Raw genomic sequence first — 21,532 nt, 5'->3', positions numbered from 1 at the left:
TCTATCATAAAACATTTGGAGTGTGCCTCTCTTCATAAATTCATTTCTTCCTCATCTGTCTTTGTGCGGACCAGAGGAAACCTCAAAAATAAGCTGGCAAAAAAGCAGTTGTAGTCAGTTTCTTACCAACTGGAACAAACATTATTTACCAAAACATATTCACTCTTAAATCTTTTTTCCTGCACATCAGCCGTACCTGAATCACACCACTTGAACGTGTGTTTGACTTGAGGGAGAGTTTGTACTTGAGCAGTGGTTGGGTCTGAAGCTTTATTAGCTGGCTCAGCAAGTCTTAGATCAGGCTGTAACACTCAGATCTGACAGCATGCTATTTTTTGAAGTCCCTTAACCCTACGATCTCGTTATTTTGGAAGGAATGCATACCTCTCCTATGCAAACATACCAGCATAATTCCTCTTTCAGCCTTCTTGTTTCACAATGGCATATAATTTGATCAGGGTTTTTTGTGTGTGTGTTTTTGAAGCACATATGATCTTTCTGCTCAGAAATTTTGAATACTATTAGTTTTACTTGTAGTCAGTCCCTCCCATTCCCAGTGACTGGGCAGGTTTGCTCTTATTTCACACTCTTGGTGGGAGGTGGATAGGCTTACACAGTCAACTTTGTTTTGAAACATGGTCTATTGCAAAGTACTGTATGATGATCATGGTATTGTATTCCATATGCTGTTTCCATTGTAGGGTTGCTGCTTATCTCCAAATGGTCAGTTTCACACTAATGCTTCCTATACAAGGAAGTAGTCTTAAGCCATCTCATGTGGATACTATTGCTGGGACAAAAAGAAAAGAAAAAAAGCCAGATTTCTCCATTGATTTGTAGGGATCAGAAAGAAAATGCCCCTGAAGACAAGTGGGTGACCAAAGTTTCCATAGGTGTTCTAGGAAATGTATTGAGTCTGGGAAGCTATGGAGAGTCTGAAGGTGTTGTGATGGTGTTCAGTATTACTTAATTACCACCATGGCATAAGCAAATAAGTTCCACTATGCTCTTCTTTTCCAAATGAACAGTAGACCATATAACAGTTGTGTTACATAAACTTAATTATGTACAGTCAATATATTAGATAGAAAATAAAGTATTCATCCATTTCGTTTACTGTGGGGCAAAAAGACCACCTCCCACTTGGGTGGATTTCACCCAAAGATTACTGTGCAACATCATCTGCCAGTTTCACTGATCTCAAGTTAGGAGTTTCTCTAAGGAGCATTTAATCTAATTTGAAGGTTTAAGTGTTATCATTAACATTTCTTGAATACAAGGATGTTCTGGTTTGACATATTCCTGGTCACATACCAACAGAGAATAGATTAGAATGCTGAACACTAATTAACTAATAAGGTTCTGGAACCTTTAAGGATACGAGTAGTCATGTTTAAAAAAAGGAAGGAAATTATGTGGGATACTAGGATTGGTAATAATCAACTTTAAATATCTGCTAAAAGAAATCGAGTGTTTGGGTTAGTTGCAACAGCATTTTCAGTGTTAAAATCTTATTTTAAGAAGCTTCTATGATAAAGGAGATGGGACAGATTAGTAACCAGGAAAGGGTAGCACAGGACTTCTGTATAGACCAACTGCAGGCAGGTTGTCTCCCTTGAAGGAGGTACAAGCTCCATGCAGGGGGTCGGTAGGAACTCAATTGGAGTACCAATAGGAGTACCAAAGATCACAGGATGCAGAAAAGATGCATAGAGAATGGTTCATTGCCCTGATTTTCTGTAAATCACAATGGGCTGGGTATCTGCACGAATGGTCCATGGCCATCTGGCGAAAATGACCAGCGGCTGGCCGTGTGAATGTATCCTAAGGGGCCATCTCTGTCCTAGTGCAGAACAAGCCATCTGGGCATGGTCCTTGTGGCCCAAGCATCATGGCTTTCTTCATTTGTGTGTTGTCTTCTTTGGGAGTAGTCACAAGGTAATGTGATGTACACTGCAAAATCCCATTGCATATCCAGCTGTCCAGCTGTGTATTCTTCCTGAAGACTGTCACTTCTACTTGGAACAGATATCTGTCCACTGCTTGCCAGCAAAATGTAAGGTCCTTTCCAGCAGCAAGATATAATGAGAATAGCAACAGAATGAGAAATTGCCCTTTAATCATCATTAACAGGTGCTGAATGCATATGAGGATCCCAGACACTTGATAAAAGCAAGGGGACTGCATCTTATGTAACACACCTCCTTCCCTCCACCTTTTTGCCAGAAATTTGCAACATATTTAAACCAAAAGCTATGCAACTGAAAGAATAAAATGCTTGATCCCAGGTGCCAGGTTAGTGTCAGATTTAATTAATGTCACAGCAGTTGCTGGCATGAGTTTAACTTTGATTTTCCATTACAGAATGAAACTTGGGGAAATTAAATACTGCATGATAAGGTATTTCCATGTAATCTGGAGAAAAGGTTAGAGTGTAATCTGTGATAATTCTATTTAAGATGGCAACAGTGCCTTTTTCAAACCTTCAGAGCTTAGAAGGTGCTGAAAGACATAAAATAAATATATAAATTTATTGTTACTTTACGTTCCTATTCTTGGTGTAGCTTTGATAACCAAACAAAGCCATATAATAGTGAGAAATATTCCCCTCTCCTGCAAACACCCATAGGAATTATATCTAAAACCTTCAGTGTTTGCAATCTTTCTATCCATTATGCGCATAAAACATGATCCAGCTCTTATATGCAGGGAGAGGAAGAAAAAGAGTATAACTGCATTGCTGGCCCTGCACCAGCTGCAATCCACAGGAATGACATCTCTTCCTTGAATGCTTTCCTGGAGATGATGTGATCATTAAGCTGTATCCCCAAAGCAGCAAAGTGACAGAGGCAGGGTCAGGTTCATAGGTACAGGCTGGCCGCCCTGGCCAAATGCAAGTGTGTGGCTGCATGACCGAAAAGGATCCTTTACAGCTGATATAACTTGCTGTTGTCTTGCTCTCAGCGACTCATCTGGGAATGCAGGCAGTTATCAGATCGCCCAGGCAAGGCTTGCAAATCCTTCCCTGCATAGCATGCCCTCAACTATGCTCTGACCACCCCCACCCACAAACCAGCAGGACTGCATTCAAATGACGCTTTATTCCATTTTCATGACTTTTCCCTGTTACGTTCTGCAGTATACATCTGAATTTTCATACAACGAAAAAGCCACTTCTGAAACTATAGTGGAACATAGTACAAGTTTATTTCTCATTATTGTGTTATTTGCTTCCGGGGGGGGGACGGACCCTATTTGCAAATAATATGAAAATGAGTGCTAAACATGCGCTATATTCCACTATAGTTTCAGAAGTGGCTTTTATGTTGTGTGAAAGCTCAGATTTAATGTGGAAATTAACAGTTAGGGAAATGTCTGTAAAAAATAAACAAACTGCTTTTTTAAATGCAGCCAAGGGATTGATGGTTTGACCTATTTGCATTTTCATGCCAGGTTTTTTTTCTTTTTTTGTGGATTTAAAAAAAGCATGAGAAATGTGTATTTACATTTTAAACACTTTGTACACATTTTGTATGCCTTCCATTCCATTAGTATATATTTTGCATGCTTTTCAGTGCATTTTCCTCTATAATGTACATTTCTCAGCATAGAATTTCTTTTTTTAATTCTACTTTTTTGAGCAGAACTGTGTTGCAGAATTTGGATAAGTGGATAAGTTTGGGATGGGTGAGTTAGATTAGTTGAATTTAAAATATAAATTAGGATTGGAAAGACCTGTTGAAGTCCAGTCCACCTGAGTTTTACATGAAAACAGGACTAAGCGCATTGCATTTCTGTGTGGTCTTTTAAGAGGAAATCCTTAAAAATCCACAGGGAAGCACAAAGGCAACATTTGTGATGAAAAATACAAGTTCTTGCTATGTGGCCTGAGTCCTGCAGCCCTGCTCTTTTACAGCCTTAAAAAAGAGAGTCCGGTTGACTAGAGCAGCTCATGTGTATGAATGAATCAATTTATTTCAGTCACTAACCAGAATGCACATGCGTAGTGTTTTGCACAGCTGCACCACTGTATTGAAGTATTGCAAGTCTTCTTTGATGATCTCTTGCTCGGAGTTGGATGTGACTTGCCTACCCCCATGTAAATGTCTCAAGTGGACTTGCAGTATTTCAGTACTGAGTACATGGTGGCAAGGAGCACCACGTGCTAGCCAACTAGATTACTTTTTAAAAAATGTAAAAGAAAGAGACCAGGCATTGCGTCAGTTCACATACTGCCTTACGGAGGGTTCTGCATAACTGCAGATTCTGATGCGGGTGTGGACTAGATTGAATCATGTGAGTCTGCTTTGGAATCTGGGCATTTTCCCCACATCTCTACCACCACAATGACTTTAGTTGGGTTTTTCATGCTGTAGGTAGGAATAAACTGTGATCTAAGATTTGGCCTGGCTATAGATGTCCTCTTACGCTTTTGAATTATGGTCTGGAGGAGAGTCTTGAGAGTCCCATGGACTGCAAGAAGATCAAACCTATTCATTCTTAAGGAAATCAGCCCTGAGTGCTCACTGGAAGGACAGATCCTGAAGCTGAGGCTCCAATACTTTTGGCCACCTCATGAGAAGAGAAGACTCCCTGGAAAAGACCCTGATGTTGGGAAAGATGGAGGGCACAAGGAGAAGGGAACGACAGAGGACAAGATGATTGGACAAGTGTTCTCGAAGTTACCAGCATGAGTTTGACCAAACTGCGGGAGGCAGTGGAAGACAGGAGTGCCTGGCGTGCTCTCGTCCATGGGGTCACAAAGAGTTGGACACGACTAAACATCTAAACAACAACAAGATTTGGCCTGGCTATAGATGTCCTCTTAGAAGGTGTGGAGGGACTTTGAAAACTGGTGTTGATGCTACTGCAGGAATGTTTGAATGAACCCTTGGCCTGAAGAGGCAGCTTTTAATTTTTTACACATTCTTTCACATTCAAGACAGCTAACCTTACATTTAGAATGGCGGCAGAATCAACATACAAGTCAGGCATGCTTTTACTTTTCTACCTCAGGCAACAAGTAGGGGAACTACTTTTTAACTTTAATTGTAGCGAGCATGACCTGGAGTAATTGGTCAGCAATAAACATGATACCACTTTATGACCTCATTTCAGTTTTTGGTTTGTTTGTTTTTTACTGTAATAGAAAGGTTTGCACTTTCTATTAAAGTGTAGATCTGAAGTGAGGCCATAAATTACTCTGGCAAAGTCTAGAGTGCCCATTACTGGAACCTACTAAAAAAAAGATTAGAAAAATCATCTATCATGGCTAGTTCGTGTATAGCCTCTGCTTGCAAAAATATGCTAGAAAACATTCCCAAGCATCTGCTAACCCTGAGATTTTGGAAAATGTCAGAGCAATCATTTGACTCATGCCAAGAAGATAGATAAGGATTTTGCTACTTTATTATAGGGTGAGGGCTCACATTAGGCAATAATATTTTTTGGAGATCTTTTCCTGGATACTGGCAAAATTTACAGCTGGTTAAATTATAGCAAGAGGAGCTTTAAAATTCATAGGCTGCTCTAGCCTAAAACGAGCAGCTCCAGCTAGGAAGGAAGTCAGATGATAATGGGTTGTGTTCAGTGTAGCCCTGAGGTGGATTCCAACAGTGCAAATATTTCTTCTTGAACAATAGAATGTTCTCCTGCTCTCCTCCCCCCATGCAGCCCCTAAATCTGTTTCAGCGGTTCTCCCAACTACCCAGAGTAGATTTGGGGATCACATGGGGAGGAGAGGGGCAAATCCCGTTGTGCTAACACTAATCCTTGCCACTGGTGCAGTTATTTTGCTGAGTACCACCCAACAGCTGTAAGAAAGCACAAACTAGAAAAACCAATAAAGCGCCGAACTGCAGTGATGAACTGTGGAGCTCATAAAGAAGGCAATGGGGGAGGTATTGTTGGCTGAGTGGTGGTATGCACATATTGCATTAATTTGGTCCCAAACCGAGTCCCCAGCATCTCGTGAAGGACCCCTCAAGATCTGAAGAGCTGTTATCAGTCAGCAGACAACGCTGCACTAAGATGGACCAGTGGTTGAACTTGGATAGGTCATACAGCTTCACATGTTCACAATAAGTAATGCTGTATATTTGATTAGTTCTAGGTTGATGTTGTTGCCAAAGTTAATCCATGAAAATATTTGTGATCATTTATTTAGCTAGACATTTTCATCCACCCCAGAGTGTTGGGAAACAGATGGATGAAAGCTTGTCTTCCTGCAGGCTTCCCTTGCTATTTATACTTGGATAAATTTGATAACTTTTAGGAAAACATCATATTGACTTTCCCCAACCTCAATTGAGGACATTAGGGCCTGCCTTGAAAATCTTATTACATCAAAGATTTCATTGCACTGTTGAAGAATAAGGGCTTCTGTTTCCATTTTAATTAACGTGGTCAATCATATGGATGGAGATCTTTGTCGTAGATAAGCCCAATTAAAGATTTCTCTTTTTTTCTTTCATAGCATTCTGGTCTTGGTCTGAAAAACCTTTCTTATTAACCATTTTCTCCCTTGACTGTCCTGATTTGCTTTGCTGTGCACTATTAAGCAGAGTGGCAGAAAACATCTACAGAAACATGGCATTATTCCTTCAGCATGTGGATAAGGCATGATAATCTTGTTAGCTAGTATGCATCAGATACTAAGAAATAAACACTGGTCAATTAAAACATTCATCAACTGCGCTATCTTGAAACTGTTCTGGTACAGTTGCTAGAACTAAAAATTCATTAGCCTTATCTTCAGTCTGTCTAATCCTATGCATTATAAATGAAAAATGTTTCTATTTGCAGAAGGCTTTACACACATCCACTTTTCCTTTTAGTACTATCTAATGGAGTTGACGCTTCAGTAATAGAACTTTGAACAGTTTAATCGCCAAGGAGAGGGAACAATGCTTTTTATTGTTTACATAATTTTCATTTCCTCATTTATCACCATTACAAAACAGATATACAAGGACTGTTGTCTTTCTGTTTTCTCCCTGTACCAAGGAAAGTACCGAGTGATTGGAGGTATAATTTCACCAGTTAATGATGACTATGGAAAGCAAGGTTTGGCGGCAGCAAAGCATCGCATAGCCATGGCTCAACTTGCACTGGAGACCTCCGACTGGATCAGAGTAGACCCTTGGGAGAGTGAGCAAAGGCAATGGAGTGAGACTGTTGTGGTTCTCAGGTAATGATGATGTCTCTGTGTGTGTGTTACTTCTGCATTGGATGATCAAAAGAATCATGGGGTATCTCAGATAAGCTGTATTTTATGAATCTTTTGCCAGCACTACGAAATTATACGCCAAGGGTAGAATGAGCTAATGAAATTCAAGTGAGTGGGGTCTTATGCTACATTTTTACAAATCTGGGCTTTCAGTGTACCAAAAATGTCTTGAGAAGGACTAGGGGAAATGTAAAGCTGGCAGTGAAGAAGTGGCTGATCTCCCAGGGAAGGAGCCAAGACCTTTTAAAGGGGTACTGAAGCCCATCAGGCCACTGGATGGTTTCACACATACACAGTGCGGAGGGTTAAATGGACAGTCTGGAAGCTGTGTTAATCTTGTTATGTATATTTCATTACAACAATAACCTTCCTGAGTGAAGAATACTCTAATCACTGTATACAGTTCCAATCATGGCATAACAGGAAAAGCTAAATAAATATTTTTCTATTTTAGATTATTGCTAGCTAAACATGTATGTTCTTCAAAGCCAACAAATTGGGCCTGTAGCTCAGAGTAGGTAGGGGAGCAAGATTTTCTGATAATCTTTGAGTCATACCTGTAGAAATAAACTTAGATTATTATTTTTTGTAGAAGCTCTCCCTTTGAATCAAACATGTTAATGTGCAGCAACTTATCACATGTACTAGGTAACTTTTATCTAAGCCAGTGGTGTTCAAACTTTTTCCGAAGAGGGACAGATTTGATGAAGTAAAGGGCCGTGAGGGCAGACCAAAGGGCCAACCCCAGGAAATAAACTGCCACAGGGGCTGGATTAAACCAACCAGCAGGCTGGATTAGGCCCCCAAAATGGATTTTGGACATGCCTGTTCTAAGCCACTATAAACATTAAGTGAAAATATCCTTTGGTGTTTGAAAACTAATACTTTTCAACCAAATGGATGAACTTCAAAGGTGAGCCCAGTTACCCTCCTCGTAATGCAGTGCTCCTCTCCAACAGGAAGGCTGTATAGATATTTCTACCAATCACTTTATTACAGTATTACAGCTCAGTTCTGTCTATGTTTATTCCAGATTGCCATTGTATTTTGTGGCTCTTACTCACACTTAACCTGGGAGTAAACATCCCCCTGTGCATAGGAATACATTGTTAATGTACTTCCTCTAAAGAGAGTTTCCCCCTCCCAATCTACAACAGGTTGTAACACTCATAAGCATCTGAACTGGGGATGCCTTGCCCTTTAAGCATATATGGGCATACCTGAGGTCCTGATGGTGCAGACTTCAGTTCCTGGGAAAGCCTTTGTGTGTAGAGAAGAAATATGTACTCAGGCTTGCCTAGCTATGTCTAGGATGTTGGGGATGGGTCTGGGGTTAACTGTGATGCTGGAAGCAGGGCCAGCTGCACAAAACCATTGTCCCTTTCTCTGTGTGAACCCCTTCACTAACATATGAAGGGATCTGCACCTGTGAGATACATGGTGATGAAATACAGCTATCTGTTTCATTGTCTGAGGTTCATTTACAGCCATGACTCCCTGATGTCTGCTTCATCCAAATGTCTTTTGGTAGTATTTTTTTCTTGCTTCCAGACAGATGCTGTTCGCATTCCTGTGATTAAATTTATATTCTGCTCCTCATGCCAAGTCTCTTGTGCTTTCTAAGGCCATGTGTTGAACAATCTGAAGTCCTTAGAAGACCCACCTTGGATTGTGTGGTTTTTTGCTTCATATAAGGAAAACTTTGTCTGGCATTGTCATCATTAACAAAGATGGCTTAGAATGGGTGTCTGAATGCATTTTTCATTGCTGTGGCATGGCAGACACAAAACTGGAGGGCTGTGTCAAAACTCATTTGATCACAGGAAGGCCTGTATCCTTTGTATACTTCAATGTTTTTGTCTTACATTTCAATAAAACACCTATGCAGATCAAATGTCTATCAGTCTTTCACTTGTGAGACAAGGAAGGTTTTTTCTACAGGTTAACTCAGCTAGGGATCCTGGATTTCCTTCTGCCTGTCCTCGCCCCCCAAAAATCTGGGTGCTTTCTTGAGTTTTGGCTTGCTTGCTTCAGTCATCTGACATCTTTTGATATGCATCAGATTAAAATAGTGAACCTAGTTGTTTGCTAATGTCTGGCTTCTATAGGCTTAATTTTGGTAGGCTTGTGTCAGGGAACTGCCATCAGTGCCGGAGGGAGAGAGCAAAATCCAGAGAGATTCCAGAGAGCGTCCCGGGATTGGGAGAGGCAGCCCATCTTCTGGGGAAGAGAATCAGCGTAGCACCAGTGGAGAAGGGGGGCAGATGGGGGAAGCGGCGAGGCGGTCCCATGACTCCTTGCCGGGGACCAGCGGGGAGAGTGGGGGTCCTCCGCTGCCTACACCCTCCTTGCGCAGAAGGCTTTCGCGCAGAGAGAGTAGGAGAAGACTAGGCGTCAAAGAGCTTCTTTGCTGGAAGAAGTTTAAGAAACGCCCACGGACGGATTCTGCCAGCGATTGAGGCAGCCACGGGTGAGTGGCTGTCCAGACAGAAAAGGTTCACTCAGGCAACCCAGCCAGGTGTTTGCACCAGCTTACGCACGAGCAACCCCTAGAACCATTGCAGCTTGGGTACGTTGTGCTTCATTGCAACCAATGTCACTTTGATATTTTCTCATTCTGTAGTTTTTGGATATTCTTGTCATAGTCCTGCAGAACTGATTCAACAAAGAAGCCAAAATTCTCTTTCTCAGAGTTCATCTCAGATGTCTCTCTACCTTTTTCTCCCATAGAGCTACGAGGCACAGTCCTTCTTTTAGGCACTTGTACTTTTCGCTTCTGAAGGCACTGAAAACCTGCTTACCATTCTATTGTACTGATCTTTATGCTAGTTTACTGTGGAAGGATTATCCTGTTATTCCCACTTACTTTTTCTCTACACAGGCACATACTCTTGTTCCTGTCTCCATGCCTTGACAATTATTCATGTCTGTCACAGATCACATTCTAGTTCTCCAATAATGGCATTGCATCTTGCTTTATCATAGAATTGTAGAGTTGGAAAGCACCACAAGGGTCATCTAATCCAGCCCCCTGCAGTTCTGGAATCTAAATTATATTTTGTTTATTATTATTGTTGTTATTGTTGTTATTATTATGATGTTCCTTCCTCAGTCTTGACAAGAAGGAATTGCTGTTGATTCTACAAAATATACGGTAAAAGAAATGTTGCTTGATTGTCTTTTAATCCAGCTCTCTTCCCATTTCTCTTACATTACCCGATTTGAGAGTTCATGCATGCCTTCTTCCTTGTCCTGTAAAATTACAATATTCAATTAATGCTTAACAGATTCTGCTAGGCAGTTGTCACAAGCTGCTTTGCTTAATCTTTGAGGACTTCTATAAATAAGTAAAATGTCTAGTGATGCTGCATCTGGAAAGCATCAACACCAGACTTTGGGAAGAGGTGTTGAGAATTGTCAAGAGAGAAGAAGAAAAAAAACCTTCTATTCAAGTTTGCAAGTATGTTCTTTATGCTTTAAAAGCTAGGCAATATGAGTAGATTGACGTACTGCCTGCCGAAAGTGCAAAATATAATCAAACCGTAGTAAGAAATCTCTGTACAAAATGAATGTATATTCGTCACATAGCTTGGTACTTTCTGTAATCCTCAACTCATACTGTGTCTCGGCTTGGCTGGATTCTTTCTATGCAGCACTCCTGACACTGATCATATATCTAGCTGAATCAAACTGAGAATTACAGCTGGCAAACTGCATCTCCAAAGCTGGTGCTTTTTTCTTAATCTTAATTAACACTGTATTATTATTACAGTGGTGCCCTGCAAGACGAATGCCTCGCAAGACGGAAAACCCGCTAGACGAAAGGGTTTTCCATTTTGGAGGTGCTTCGCAAAACGAATTTCCTGTGGGCTTGCTTCGCAAGACAAAAATGTCTTGCGAGTTCCTGCGGATTTTTTTTCCTCCCCTCCCTTTTTCTAAGCCACTAAGCCGCTTATCAGCTGATCCGCTAAGCCGCTTATCAGCTGATCCGCTAAGCCGCTTATCAGCTGATCCGCTAAGCCGCTAATAGCGCTAAGCCGCTAAGCCGCTAATGGGCTTGTTTCGCAAGACGAAAAAACCGCAAGACGAAGAGACTCACGGAACGGATTTTTTCCATCTTGCGAGGCACCACTGTATTATTATTATTATTATTTCTTGGGATTTCTTATTTGCTTCCACCATGAGGTTCCAGAGTAGATATCAACATTTTAAAAAATACAACATTAACATCAGTTAAAACAAATCAGCATTAGTTGTGATGTATCTAACTTACAGTACAGCCCTATACATGTTTACTTAGAAATAATTCCCCCCATCCACGAGCTTAGCAGGACTTACTCCCAGGAGAGTGTAGATATAGATAGGATTGCAGCCTTAAGATGTCAAGCTTTGGCACATCTCCCAGTAGAGGAATGCAAGAGGAGGAAAATCCTTCTTCCTGTCTTTAACATTTTAAACAGCTACAACTTCTGCTTATTCAGGTGTGAGGAAGTTCATATGGAGGTGAATTGAGCTTGTTCTTAACCTTTGTAGGCCTCGGAATAAGTTTGGCACATTGCTTGCAGCTTGCTTAGAGTGTAGCTCTACAGTTGTCTACCGGTTTTGGCAACCATATTCATTGTGCTCACTTTACATTCCTTACATTTGGATTCCTGTAGAGTAGTGGGTTCAATTTAGAACAAACAAACCAACACTGAATGGTATAGGTTCTGATTGTAGAAGAAAACTGCTCCTGGAATCTAGCTGCAGGCTTGTGTTTGAATTTTTCAGTATTGAGCTCCATGGTGGGTCTTGAACTGCTATCAACTGGGAAATGTGAGGACACGATTCAGCATGTCCCAATCCAGCCTTCCCCAAAGGAGACCAGTCACATCAGCAAGGAAGCCTCTCGACGCAAATAGGCCACATGGGAGACACTTTGATCCTTGTAAATAGGATCTGGGTCAGGCTTGTCACTGGTCTGGGCAACTAAGAAGCTTTGATGTCACTGTTGATGTCACCACTTTGATGTCACCACCTTTGCCTCACACCCCTGAGCATCTGCTTTACCTATCTCCTGACAAAGCTTTGCTGTGCTGAGTTACTCCGTTTGTTCCCTTCCATATTTCTATGTTCTCACCTTTTAGAAAGCTCTTCCTGGTTTCCTTGCCAGCCTGGATCCAAACAACTGTGGAGCTAACTAAGCAGTTCCTGTTATGTTGTTGGTGTCTCCCATTCAAAAGAATAAAAAGTAAAACATTCTATAGGACATTCTCAAAGAAGAACTTCGAGCCTAGTCAATGACCTTTTTTGTTGTTGTTCTCCTCTTTTTGAAATTGGAGCGATTTTTTTTTTTATGTAACCATTTTGCAGCTTATTCTGTAAATGCCTGAAATCTTTATTACATTTTATTGTGTGTTATAAAGCTGAAGTCCAACAAAAGATACTGTTTTACATGCGTTATATCTCCTAGAGGAGTAAAAGCAACGTTAAAAAGAAATAATGGTCAATCGAAGATGTTCAAGTTAGGACAAGAATGTGAGCCGCCATTGACACAAATCTTGCAATGCACAGAATTAATATGGCAAGTTCTCCAGCCATCTAATTAAGCCCTGAAGTACACAAAAGCCGATTGAGTTTTAGAAACTGAAAGTGCAAGATAATCGCTTTGTGTATCTCTGAGAGGATTACCTTACACAGAGCCTTTTATTTTAACACAGGCACCATTACAAAGAATTGCTTAAATCACACCATATCAAGGAACTGCCCGGAGAAAACAATTGGCCCATAGAAAAGGCTGCCGGAGCATCGTTTGCTTCATCACTCACAGGTTTGTTACTGCTTTCGGTAGTGTTCCTTGTGTACATGATAATGCCTTGCACCTTTATCAGATTAATACCCATGCCTAAGTAGGAAAATAGGGCATTTATTTATGCTTGTGGCTGGAGCCAGGGGTCAAAAGTTGGGAAACTAATGCTGTGGGAGATGTATCTGATGCAGCTTCCCAGGTGTGGACAAAGGAATTGCTGGTATCATGGTGGCTGATTCTGCCCTACCAACTACCTGTGGTTCGTTAGCATGCCTCAAGATTTCCCTCGCATCCATTGCACATACAGCATGTGGGGAGCTCTCTCCAAGCAGCTGACAACTTTGCAGGATTTGCAATCAGAGGGAAATTTATTTCTGTGTGTTTAGTTGTACATGTCAGTGTACAGAGGTAGAGCCTGCCACAGCAGTGCCATTGCATCACTGTGTGCATTCATGTTTCACAAACAAATGAAAGAAAATGTCTCAAATTGTAGTTTGAGAACCTGTGAAGCAGTACAGTAATGAATGTGCGTAGGTTGTGTCATGACCTACCTCCCTGAACACCTGGAAAATGCTACGGATTCCAGTGATGCCGAAATTTCAATTTAAAACCACAACTATGCTTTTTTTGTTTTAATTCCCGATTAGCTCCCTTTCTAGCCCTTTTCTCTTCCTCCCAAGTTTTGCTCGCTCTTCCCTGCATGTACTCCTAAATGAGCTTTTAATTCCTATTTAGTAATGCATAGTCAAGACCCCAACAGATGTTCTTCAACCACCTGCAAGCAGTGAATGATTTTAGCTTATCTCTCCCAAGCTAGGTTTAATCCCTCCCATGCTGTTGACAGGCTTGCCTGATGCTAAAAATTTCCATATGTACCTTGCACAATGTGTTAGTAACTACTGTTATCCCCGTTGTCCCGTGGATCATAGGCCAGGGTCATATACATATAGATATATGATTTGTATTTGCAGCCTGCCCTTCTCCAAATAGTCCCAGTACAAATTATTATTAAAAATCGTAAAATAAAAACACAAAACTAACCAACAGCAAAGTTAACAGGAGTATAGAAAAGCAATGCAGGATAATGGAAGAGCATCCATTCCACCAGTTGTCAAAAAGCCTACAACAATAGTGCAAGACTCACCTTGGAGGGGAGGTTATTCCACAACCATGAATTATGCTGACTTTCCTCTAACATGAGGAAGTCCCTTCAACAAATGGAGGGAGCCCTGGATCCAACCCAGCATCTGCAACACCCCTTTTACTTAACTATTTCTAAATTATATTTTCTACGCTTGCTTTAAAAAACAACAACACAACTTAAGGAAGAACTTTTTGTAGAGAAAGGCAAGCTCCGCTAAGCATGCAGAGATTTAGCTCAAGAAACAAATTTTGAAAGATCTCAGATCATTTTTTATTCTTAGGCTTGTGTTCAGCAAGGTCCTACACAGAGTAGACCCATACCAATAACCTAAGTTAACCTCCATCAATTTCAGTGGGTCTATTTTGACCAATACTAACAATAACAATACTAACTACAGTGAGGGGGGACAGTGTTTGATCCACTGCTAAATTTGCCCGTTTGCCCTCCGACGAAGAAATGACCAGTCTATAATTTTAATGGTAGGTTTATTGTAGCTGTGAGAGACAGAATAACAACAGGAAAAACCCCAGAAACCTAGAAGACAAAAGTCAGAGATTGATGTGCATTATAATGAGTGAAATAAGTATTTGATCCCCTATCAACCAGCCAGATGTCAGGCTACCTGATATCTTCACTGTATGTAACGAGCTGAGATTAAAAGCACCTGCTATAAGGGAGAGGTCTTACCTGTAATCCCAGCTCGTTACAGTACCTGTACAAAAGACACCTATCAAGAAGCAATCAATCCAGCAGATTCCAAAGTAGCCACCATGACCAAGACCAAAGAGCTGTCCAAGGATGTCAGGGACAAGATTGTAGACCTGCACAAGGCTGGACTGGGCTACAAGACTATTGCCAAGCAGCTTGGTGAGAAGGTGACAACAGTTGGTGCAATAATACACAAATGGAAGAAACACAAAATAACTGTCAACCTTCCTCGGTCTGGGGCTCCATGCAAGATCTCATCTCGTGGAGTTGCAATGATCATGAGAACGGTGATGAAGCAGCCCAAAACTACACGGGGGGAACTTGTCAATGATCTCAGGGCAGCTAGGACCATAGTCACCATGAAAACAGTTGGTAACACACTACGCTGTGAAGGACTGAGATCTTGCAGAGCCCACAGGGTTCCCTTGCTCAAGATAGCACATGTACAGGCCCATCTACAGTTTGTCAAAGCATATCTGAATGACCCAGAGGAGAACTGGGTGAAAGTGTTGTGGTCAGATGAGACCAAAATCGAGCTCTTTGGCATCAACTCAACTTGCCGTGTTTGGAGGAGGAGGAATACTGCATACGACCCCCTAAACACCATCCCCACCATCAAACATGGAGGGGACATATGCTTTGGGGGTGTTTTTCTGCTAAAGGGACAGGACACCTTCACTGCATTGAAGGGACGATGGACGGGACAATGTATCGTCAAATCTTGGGTAATCATCTCCTTCCCTGAGCCAGGGCATTGAAAATGGGTCAAGGATGCAGCAAAGGAGTGGCTCAAGAAGAAGCACATTAAGGTCCTGGAGTGGCCTAGCCAGTCTCCAGACCTTAATCCCATTGAAAATCTGTGGAGGGGGCTGAAGGAGGGAGAAAGGTTGTTTTCTGCTGCTCCAGAGAAGCGGACACGGAGCAATGGCTCCAAACTACAAGAAAGAAGATTCCGCCTAAACATTAGGAAGAACTTCCTGACAGTAAGAGCTGTTCGACAGTGGAATTTGCTGCCAAGGAGTGTGGTGGAGTCTCCTTCTTTGGAGGTCTTTAAGCAGAGGCTTGACAACCATATGTCAGGAGTGCTCTGGTGGTGTTTCCTGCTTGGCAGGGGGTTGGACTCGATGGCCCTTGTGGTCTCTTCCAACTCTATGATTCTATGATTCTAAGGTGTGAGTAGCTACACATCAGACTCGAAATATTACTGACTTGAAGAGGATCTGCAAAGAGGTGTGGGACAAAATACCTCCTGAGATGTGTGCAAACCTGGTAGCCACCTACAAGAAATGTCTGACCTCTGTAATTTCCAACAAAGGTTTTGCCACCTAGTACTAAGTCATCTTTTGCAAAGGGATCAAATACTTATTTCACTCATTATAATGCACATCAATCTCTGACTTTTGTCTTCTGGGTTTCTGGGGGTTTTCCTGTTATTCTGTCTCTCACAGCTACAATAAATGTACCATTAAAATTATGGACTGGTCATTTCTTCGTCAGAGGGCAAACGGGCAAATTTAGCAGGGGATCAAATACTTTTTTCCCTTACTGTATGCAACAAAGAAAAACAATTCCCATTTTGGCTCCATAAATCACCCTCTATTCAATGTCATGCCATTACATTAAACAGAGGGAAGGAAAGAGACTGCAGGGTGAATAGTGGGGGTGCAGATGGAGCACTCATGGGAAATAAGCTTCCACACCTTAGTTTTTATTCCGGCAGCGTACATTGAAAGTACAACATCCAGCAGGTTGTGCAATGTCTGACTGTCAAAAAAAGCCCATCCTTCAAGACTCCTTAAAGGAGTTTCCGGGGGTGGGTTGAATGATCTGTGGCGTACAGAAACTTTCTTCAGCTCAGCTAAGAGAGAACACTCTCGTGACTGCAAAATATTTGTCAACCAGGAAATATTATAATTCTTCTCCAGCTTGGATTTCAATCTGAGCTGGAGAAGAACTCAGACCCTTGTAAAGCTTGCATCTCCTTTGAGATGGACTTTAATGAGTTCTCAATGAGCCTGGCTTCTCTGAAATCTCTACTTTCTTGTTAGTACAACAGAAGCCTGCCATTTTTGAGAACATCTCAGTTATTTGCTATTTCCTTTTGAAAGGTCCTCTGAGATATTTACAAGGGCTGCTATCAGTTTAAAACGCTTTCTGCTTCTGTGTAACTTATTTTAGTAGGTCTTCACATCTCCGACAAGGGTCACCGAGTTTAGCATCACATACAGAGTAGTCTTTTCCTTTTTATAAGAGACCCTTGATCTTTATTTCATTTCAAATTGAACTTGGGCAGATAACCTGGTTGGTTTCCTACCTGTTTTGGTTTGAGAGTTTTGTCTCTTAATGAGATCTTGCAGGCTGTTAAAGCTAGCTGCTTTGTGCTGGTGGCAGTTTCTCCTTTAGCTAACTCTGGCAGGGTATTTCTGGCAGGGTATTATGGAGTATTAGAATAACTTTTTTGCTACCAGTATTGATTCAGATATTCCATTCAGAACCTTACCAAAAATAAAAAAAGGTTCAAGTATGCTACAGAAACTGAATCACTCTTACTGGAATTGCAGTTTAGAAAAACCATTATCAGTTGTGAAACTGCAAGATCATTATTTAACAGTAGCCCTCAAAAGTCTAAGGAAGTTATATTCCTGTTTCTTGTCCCTCTAGACTTGATTCTATCAGCAACCTTCTTTAAAAAGCCATTTAGTTGTTCAATTCTGGTTTCAAGATTTGATGCCTTTCTGAAGAGAGAGCCTTACGCTGTTCTTACAATTTTTTAAAATAGACATTTTAATGTTGGGAATGATGGATGATAGTGTGTTGTATGTTGCTTGACCATGTTGGCATTTGATGTTGGTTGTCAAAGAGGGCTGCTTGTATCTTTATTCAGAGGGAACCTGCTAGATAAATCTCTACCCCAAGCTTCAGAATATGCTTTATAGTTTGGATTTTTCCAAACACACACATCCTATCATCCATCCATCTATCATCTATCTATCTAAATTGGTGTGGGTGTAACCCCTGCTGAATCAATCTAGTCTAGATGCCTGTAAGAATCTCACAAGGAGGACCTAATTTCAACAGCTCCCTTCCCACTTGCAATTCCCATGGAGCAGGGGCAGCCTCTCTTTTTTGTACATTGCCCTTGTAAGGCTACAAGGCACACTATATGTGTGGGTGGGGAAGTTGGCTGCCCCCATATGTACATGGGAACCACACTCTTTTTCTCTGTACAATCACTGAGGAAATAATGGTTTGTCATAACTAAAGTATCAACTAAAGCATCAACACAAGAGAAGGAAACTGGTAGATTCTACACACATATAAAAAAACACACTGTGAAAATGCTTTTTTAAAAAACGTTTTGAAAAATACATTGAATTTGGCATACCTCACTGTCACCATCTAGTGTCACATTTGTATATTGCACTTTACATCATTTTTAAAACGTTTTATTTGCAGCTGTAAAGCAGAGTCTTGTGTGTAACTATGTGTTGCAATGAGTGAGATAGTGAATGAATGAATGCATATTTGCATGACTGTACCTCTAAATATTTGCTGGAAACTCTATGAGTTTCCCATTCTTTCAAAGAATTTAATCAAGGGTGGTTACAAATGGGAAGGATTGTGCAACCCAGTGGGAGTGGTGTGCATAGCATCATTTTTTCCTACTGGAGCTCCTGAAGCAGCCACATGTCTCTGCCCTGCCCAAAGGTACCTGTACTTCTTTGGGCATGGGAAGGTGGTAGAGCCAGTGTCCTTCAGGTCTTAATGTGTGTTCATTTCCAAAACTGATAAATTATTGACCACTTTCAGCATGAGCTCAGAGATGGTCATGCATTGCTACATGGAAACTTTTGTTGGAAACCCAAAGAATCTGTAACTCCTTGCATTACAAGTTGGACCTATCCACATTTGTAGCTGCCTCTGTTGAAATATGTGGATCAGTCCTTAAAGCTTGAACAGATTGATTGCTCTAAAATTTCAAAATAAAATTATTAATAGTAATAATAAGCAACCTGTATTTTGTTATTGTGGAGATCTTCCTTAGTGTGCATATTCTTATTTGAAAAGCAAATTAAGATGTATAATAAGTGGGCTTAAATGTTCACTCGTTTTCTGGAAACCTGCATTCATATCCTTTAAAGAAGGATATTGCTGGAGTAAGAAAGAGTCAGCCAGGGCTTTATTAAGTTCTTGTAGAAGCTTATCTGAAGAAAGATCCTGAAAAGACTGCATTTGTTTACTTTATGAAGAAGATGAAAGGAGACAGAACGTGTTAAACGCACACACCAGAAAAATAATGGTAGACAAGGCAGTGAAGAAGCTAGAAAAGAAAGGTGTTTCTAACATGCCTCAGAAGTGAAAGTGTTGGAGTATGCCTTATTTCAGTGGGGAGGCTGCTCCCAAATGTTGGTGGCACAACAGAGAAGGCTTTGTTCATGGTTGTTGCTGGATGAATGTGTGCACGAGCAGGAGGGGTTCTGAGAATGACTGCAGGAACAGGTGGGTCCGTGTGGGCAAAGGCATATGATGTCCATTTGCCATTTGAAATAATACACTTTATGGAGGATTTTACAAATACACACTATACCTTTAAAGCACATTCTTTCAGAGAATCCTGGGCACTGTGGTTTCTTAAGAGTTGCTGGAAATTATAACTCTGTGAGAGGCAAACTACAGTGCCCAGAATTCTTTGGAGGAAAGAATGTACTTTAAAGGTTTATTGTGTAAGCAGCCTTAACTTCAGTAGATTCTAGCAGGATGCTGGTTGAATTTTAAGTAAAAAAATTCCTTCCAGTAGCACCTTAAAGACCAACTGAGTTAGTTCTAGGTATGAGCTTTCGTGTGCATGCACGAAAGACCAACTGAGTTAGTTCATACCTAGAACTAACTCAGTTGGTCTTTAAGGTGCTACTGGAAGGAATTTTTTTATTTTGTTTTGACCATGGCAGACCAACACGGCTACCTATCTGTAACTGAATTTTAAGTGTGTGTGTTCGTATAAACTACAAATATAAATGTACATCTAAAGGGGATGTTTCAGCAAAAGAAAATAATGCAAATGATATTATGTTCTTGCAGTTGTCCCTGAGTTAAAACTTCTGTGTGGAGCTGATGTTCTGAAGACGTTTCAAACACCTAACCTCTGGAAGGAAGAACACATTTTAGAAATAGTGGGAAAATTTGGGTTGGTTTGTATTAGTCGCATTGGCAACAATCCTTCTCAGTTTATCTCTCAGTCAGCACTTTTAAGCAGGTACCAGCACAATATCCACTTGGTTAGGGAATGGATTCAAAATGAAATCAGTGCCACAAACATAAGGCACGCCTTGCGCAAAGGGCAAAGTGTGAAATACCTCGTTCCAGATTCTGTTATTTCCTATATTAAGCAACACAATATATACACGGATGAGACTGAACGAAGAAATGAAGGGGATTTGCTGCAGCCACTTAAGCGATATTGTTCTGTCGTCAGCCCTCTTAATGACTGATGGTAATATGGGGCTTGTCCTCACTTCTGCTTACCCTGTGCCTAGAAATCATGGGTCTCAATGGGTTTCCACTTTTCCTATGATTTTTAGGCATGGGTCCGAATAGTATTACCTTTGCCCTACTTATTTCCCTCAAAAAAGTCACTGTTAGCACTAAATCAGGGCAAATGCCAATTCAGAGAAAACCCAACTGACTTTTGCTCCAGTTCAGCTGTAAGCAGTGGGTTTTCCTGGGGGAAAGCAGCAGGGCAGGTAGATGTGTGGTTGAGCCCTAAGTTACCCACTTCTCAGAGTGGCAATCCTAAACAATATGCCTGTAAAGGAAAGTAAGCTTGGTTGTGATAATATGGGAGTAATTCATTTTATGGAAAAATCCGTCTGTGCCAGTCAAAAGCTGTGGTGAAGAACTGATGAATGAGCCTATCTGTTCACAAAGGGACTTCCCCACTGAACTTCAGCGTTGGAGACAGTTTTGCACACTTAATAGGGATGTAGATCCAGGTCTTTCCTCTTGTTGAAATGAATGAAGAAGAGAGTCCTCGTTCCACCTGATGTTTCTTGCAAGCACTGGAGTCTATTTATAGGCACTGGAAATCTAAAACAAGGACTGCCTGCTGCATTTGGTTTCTGCCTTGCCATCTGTTATGCAAAGAAGTTTATCATTTTAAGTATCACTATTGACAGTGAATCAAAACAAGCTCCAATATCACGTGATCCTAAACAATTCACTTGTAAGTCAGCCCCATTGATTTCCATAAGATTTACTTCCAACGTTGTGTGGTGTGGGATTGTGATGTTACAATCTTCTTCTGTTTCTTGGTAGCTCAGCCAATAAAGCATGAAACTCTTAATCTCAGGGTCGTGGGTTTGAACCCCATGTTGGGCAAAAGATTCCTGCGTTGCAGGGCATTGGACTCAATGACCCTTGTGGTCCTTTCTAACTCTACAATTCTATAATTCTAAGTCTGGACTTTGTTTGAGGTTTTTCTTTTCTTTTCTTTCTTTTTGGATGTTGTGAATTATTTTTGTAAGCCTTTCGCCACATCGCAATTCCACAATGCTTTCAGTGTCTTTACTGCAAAGTTGTCAAGCCGTTGCCTGCAGTCCCACTTATCAGCACTGGATTTGCAAGGAAGGCTTCCTCCACCCTCACTTCATAAATGGACTTATAATAT

The 21,532-nt window shown here is 41.0% G+C and overlaps 1 protein-coding gene across 6 annotated transcripts in view; it reads left to right on the top strand.

Annotated features, from left to right (window-relative positions):
• NMNAT3 (nicotinamide nucleotide adenylyltransferase 3) overlaps positions 1–21,208 on the top strand; it is a 36,020-nt gene extending 14,812 nt beyond the window's left edge. For all 6 annotated transcript variants that reach the window (XM_081861657.1, XM_081861658.1, XM_081861656.1 and 3 more), the window contains 3 exons: positions 7,006–7,189; positions 12,928–13,037; positions 19,948–21,208. In XM_081861657.1, the coding sequence (XP_081717783.1) occupies positions 7,006–7,189; positions 12,928–13,037; positions 19,948–20,357 (704 nt within the window). In that variant the 3' untranslated portion in view covers positions 20,358–21,208. The remainder of the gene's footprint in view (positions 1–7,005; positions 7,190–12,927; positions 13,038–19,947) is intronic.
• The last annotated feature ends 324 nt before the right edge of the window (positions 21,209–21,532 follow it).

This window comes from Podarcis erhardii (genome assembly GCF_964252035.2).
Source record: "Podarcis erhardii genome assembly, chromosome: 5".
Lineage (NCBI taxonomy): Eukaryota > Metazoa > Chordata > Lepidosauria > Squamata > Lacertidae > Podarcis > Podarcis erhardii.
This window is presented reverse-complemented; position numbering and strand designations above follow the sequence as displayed.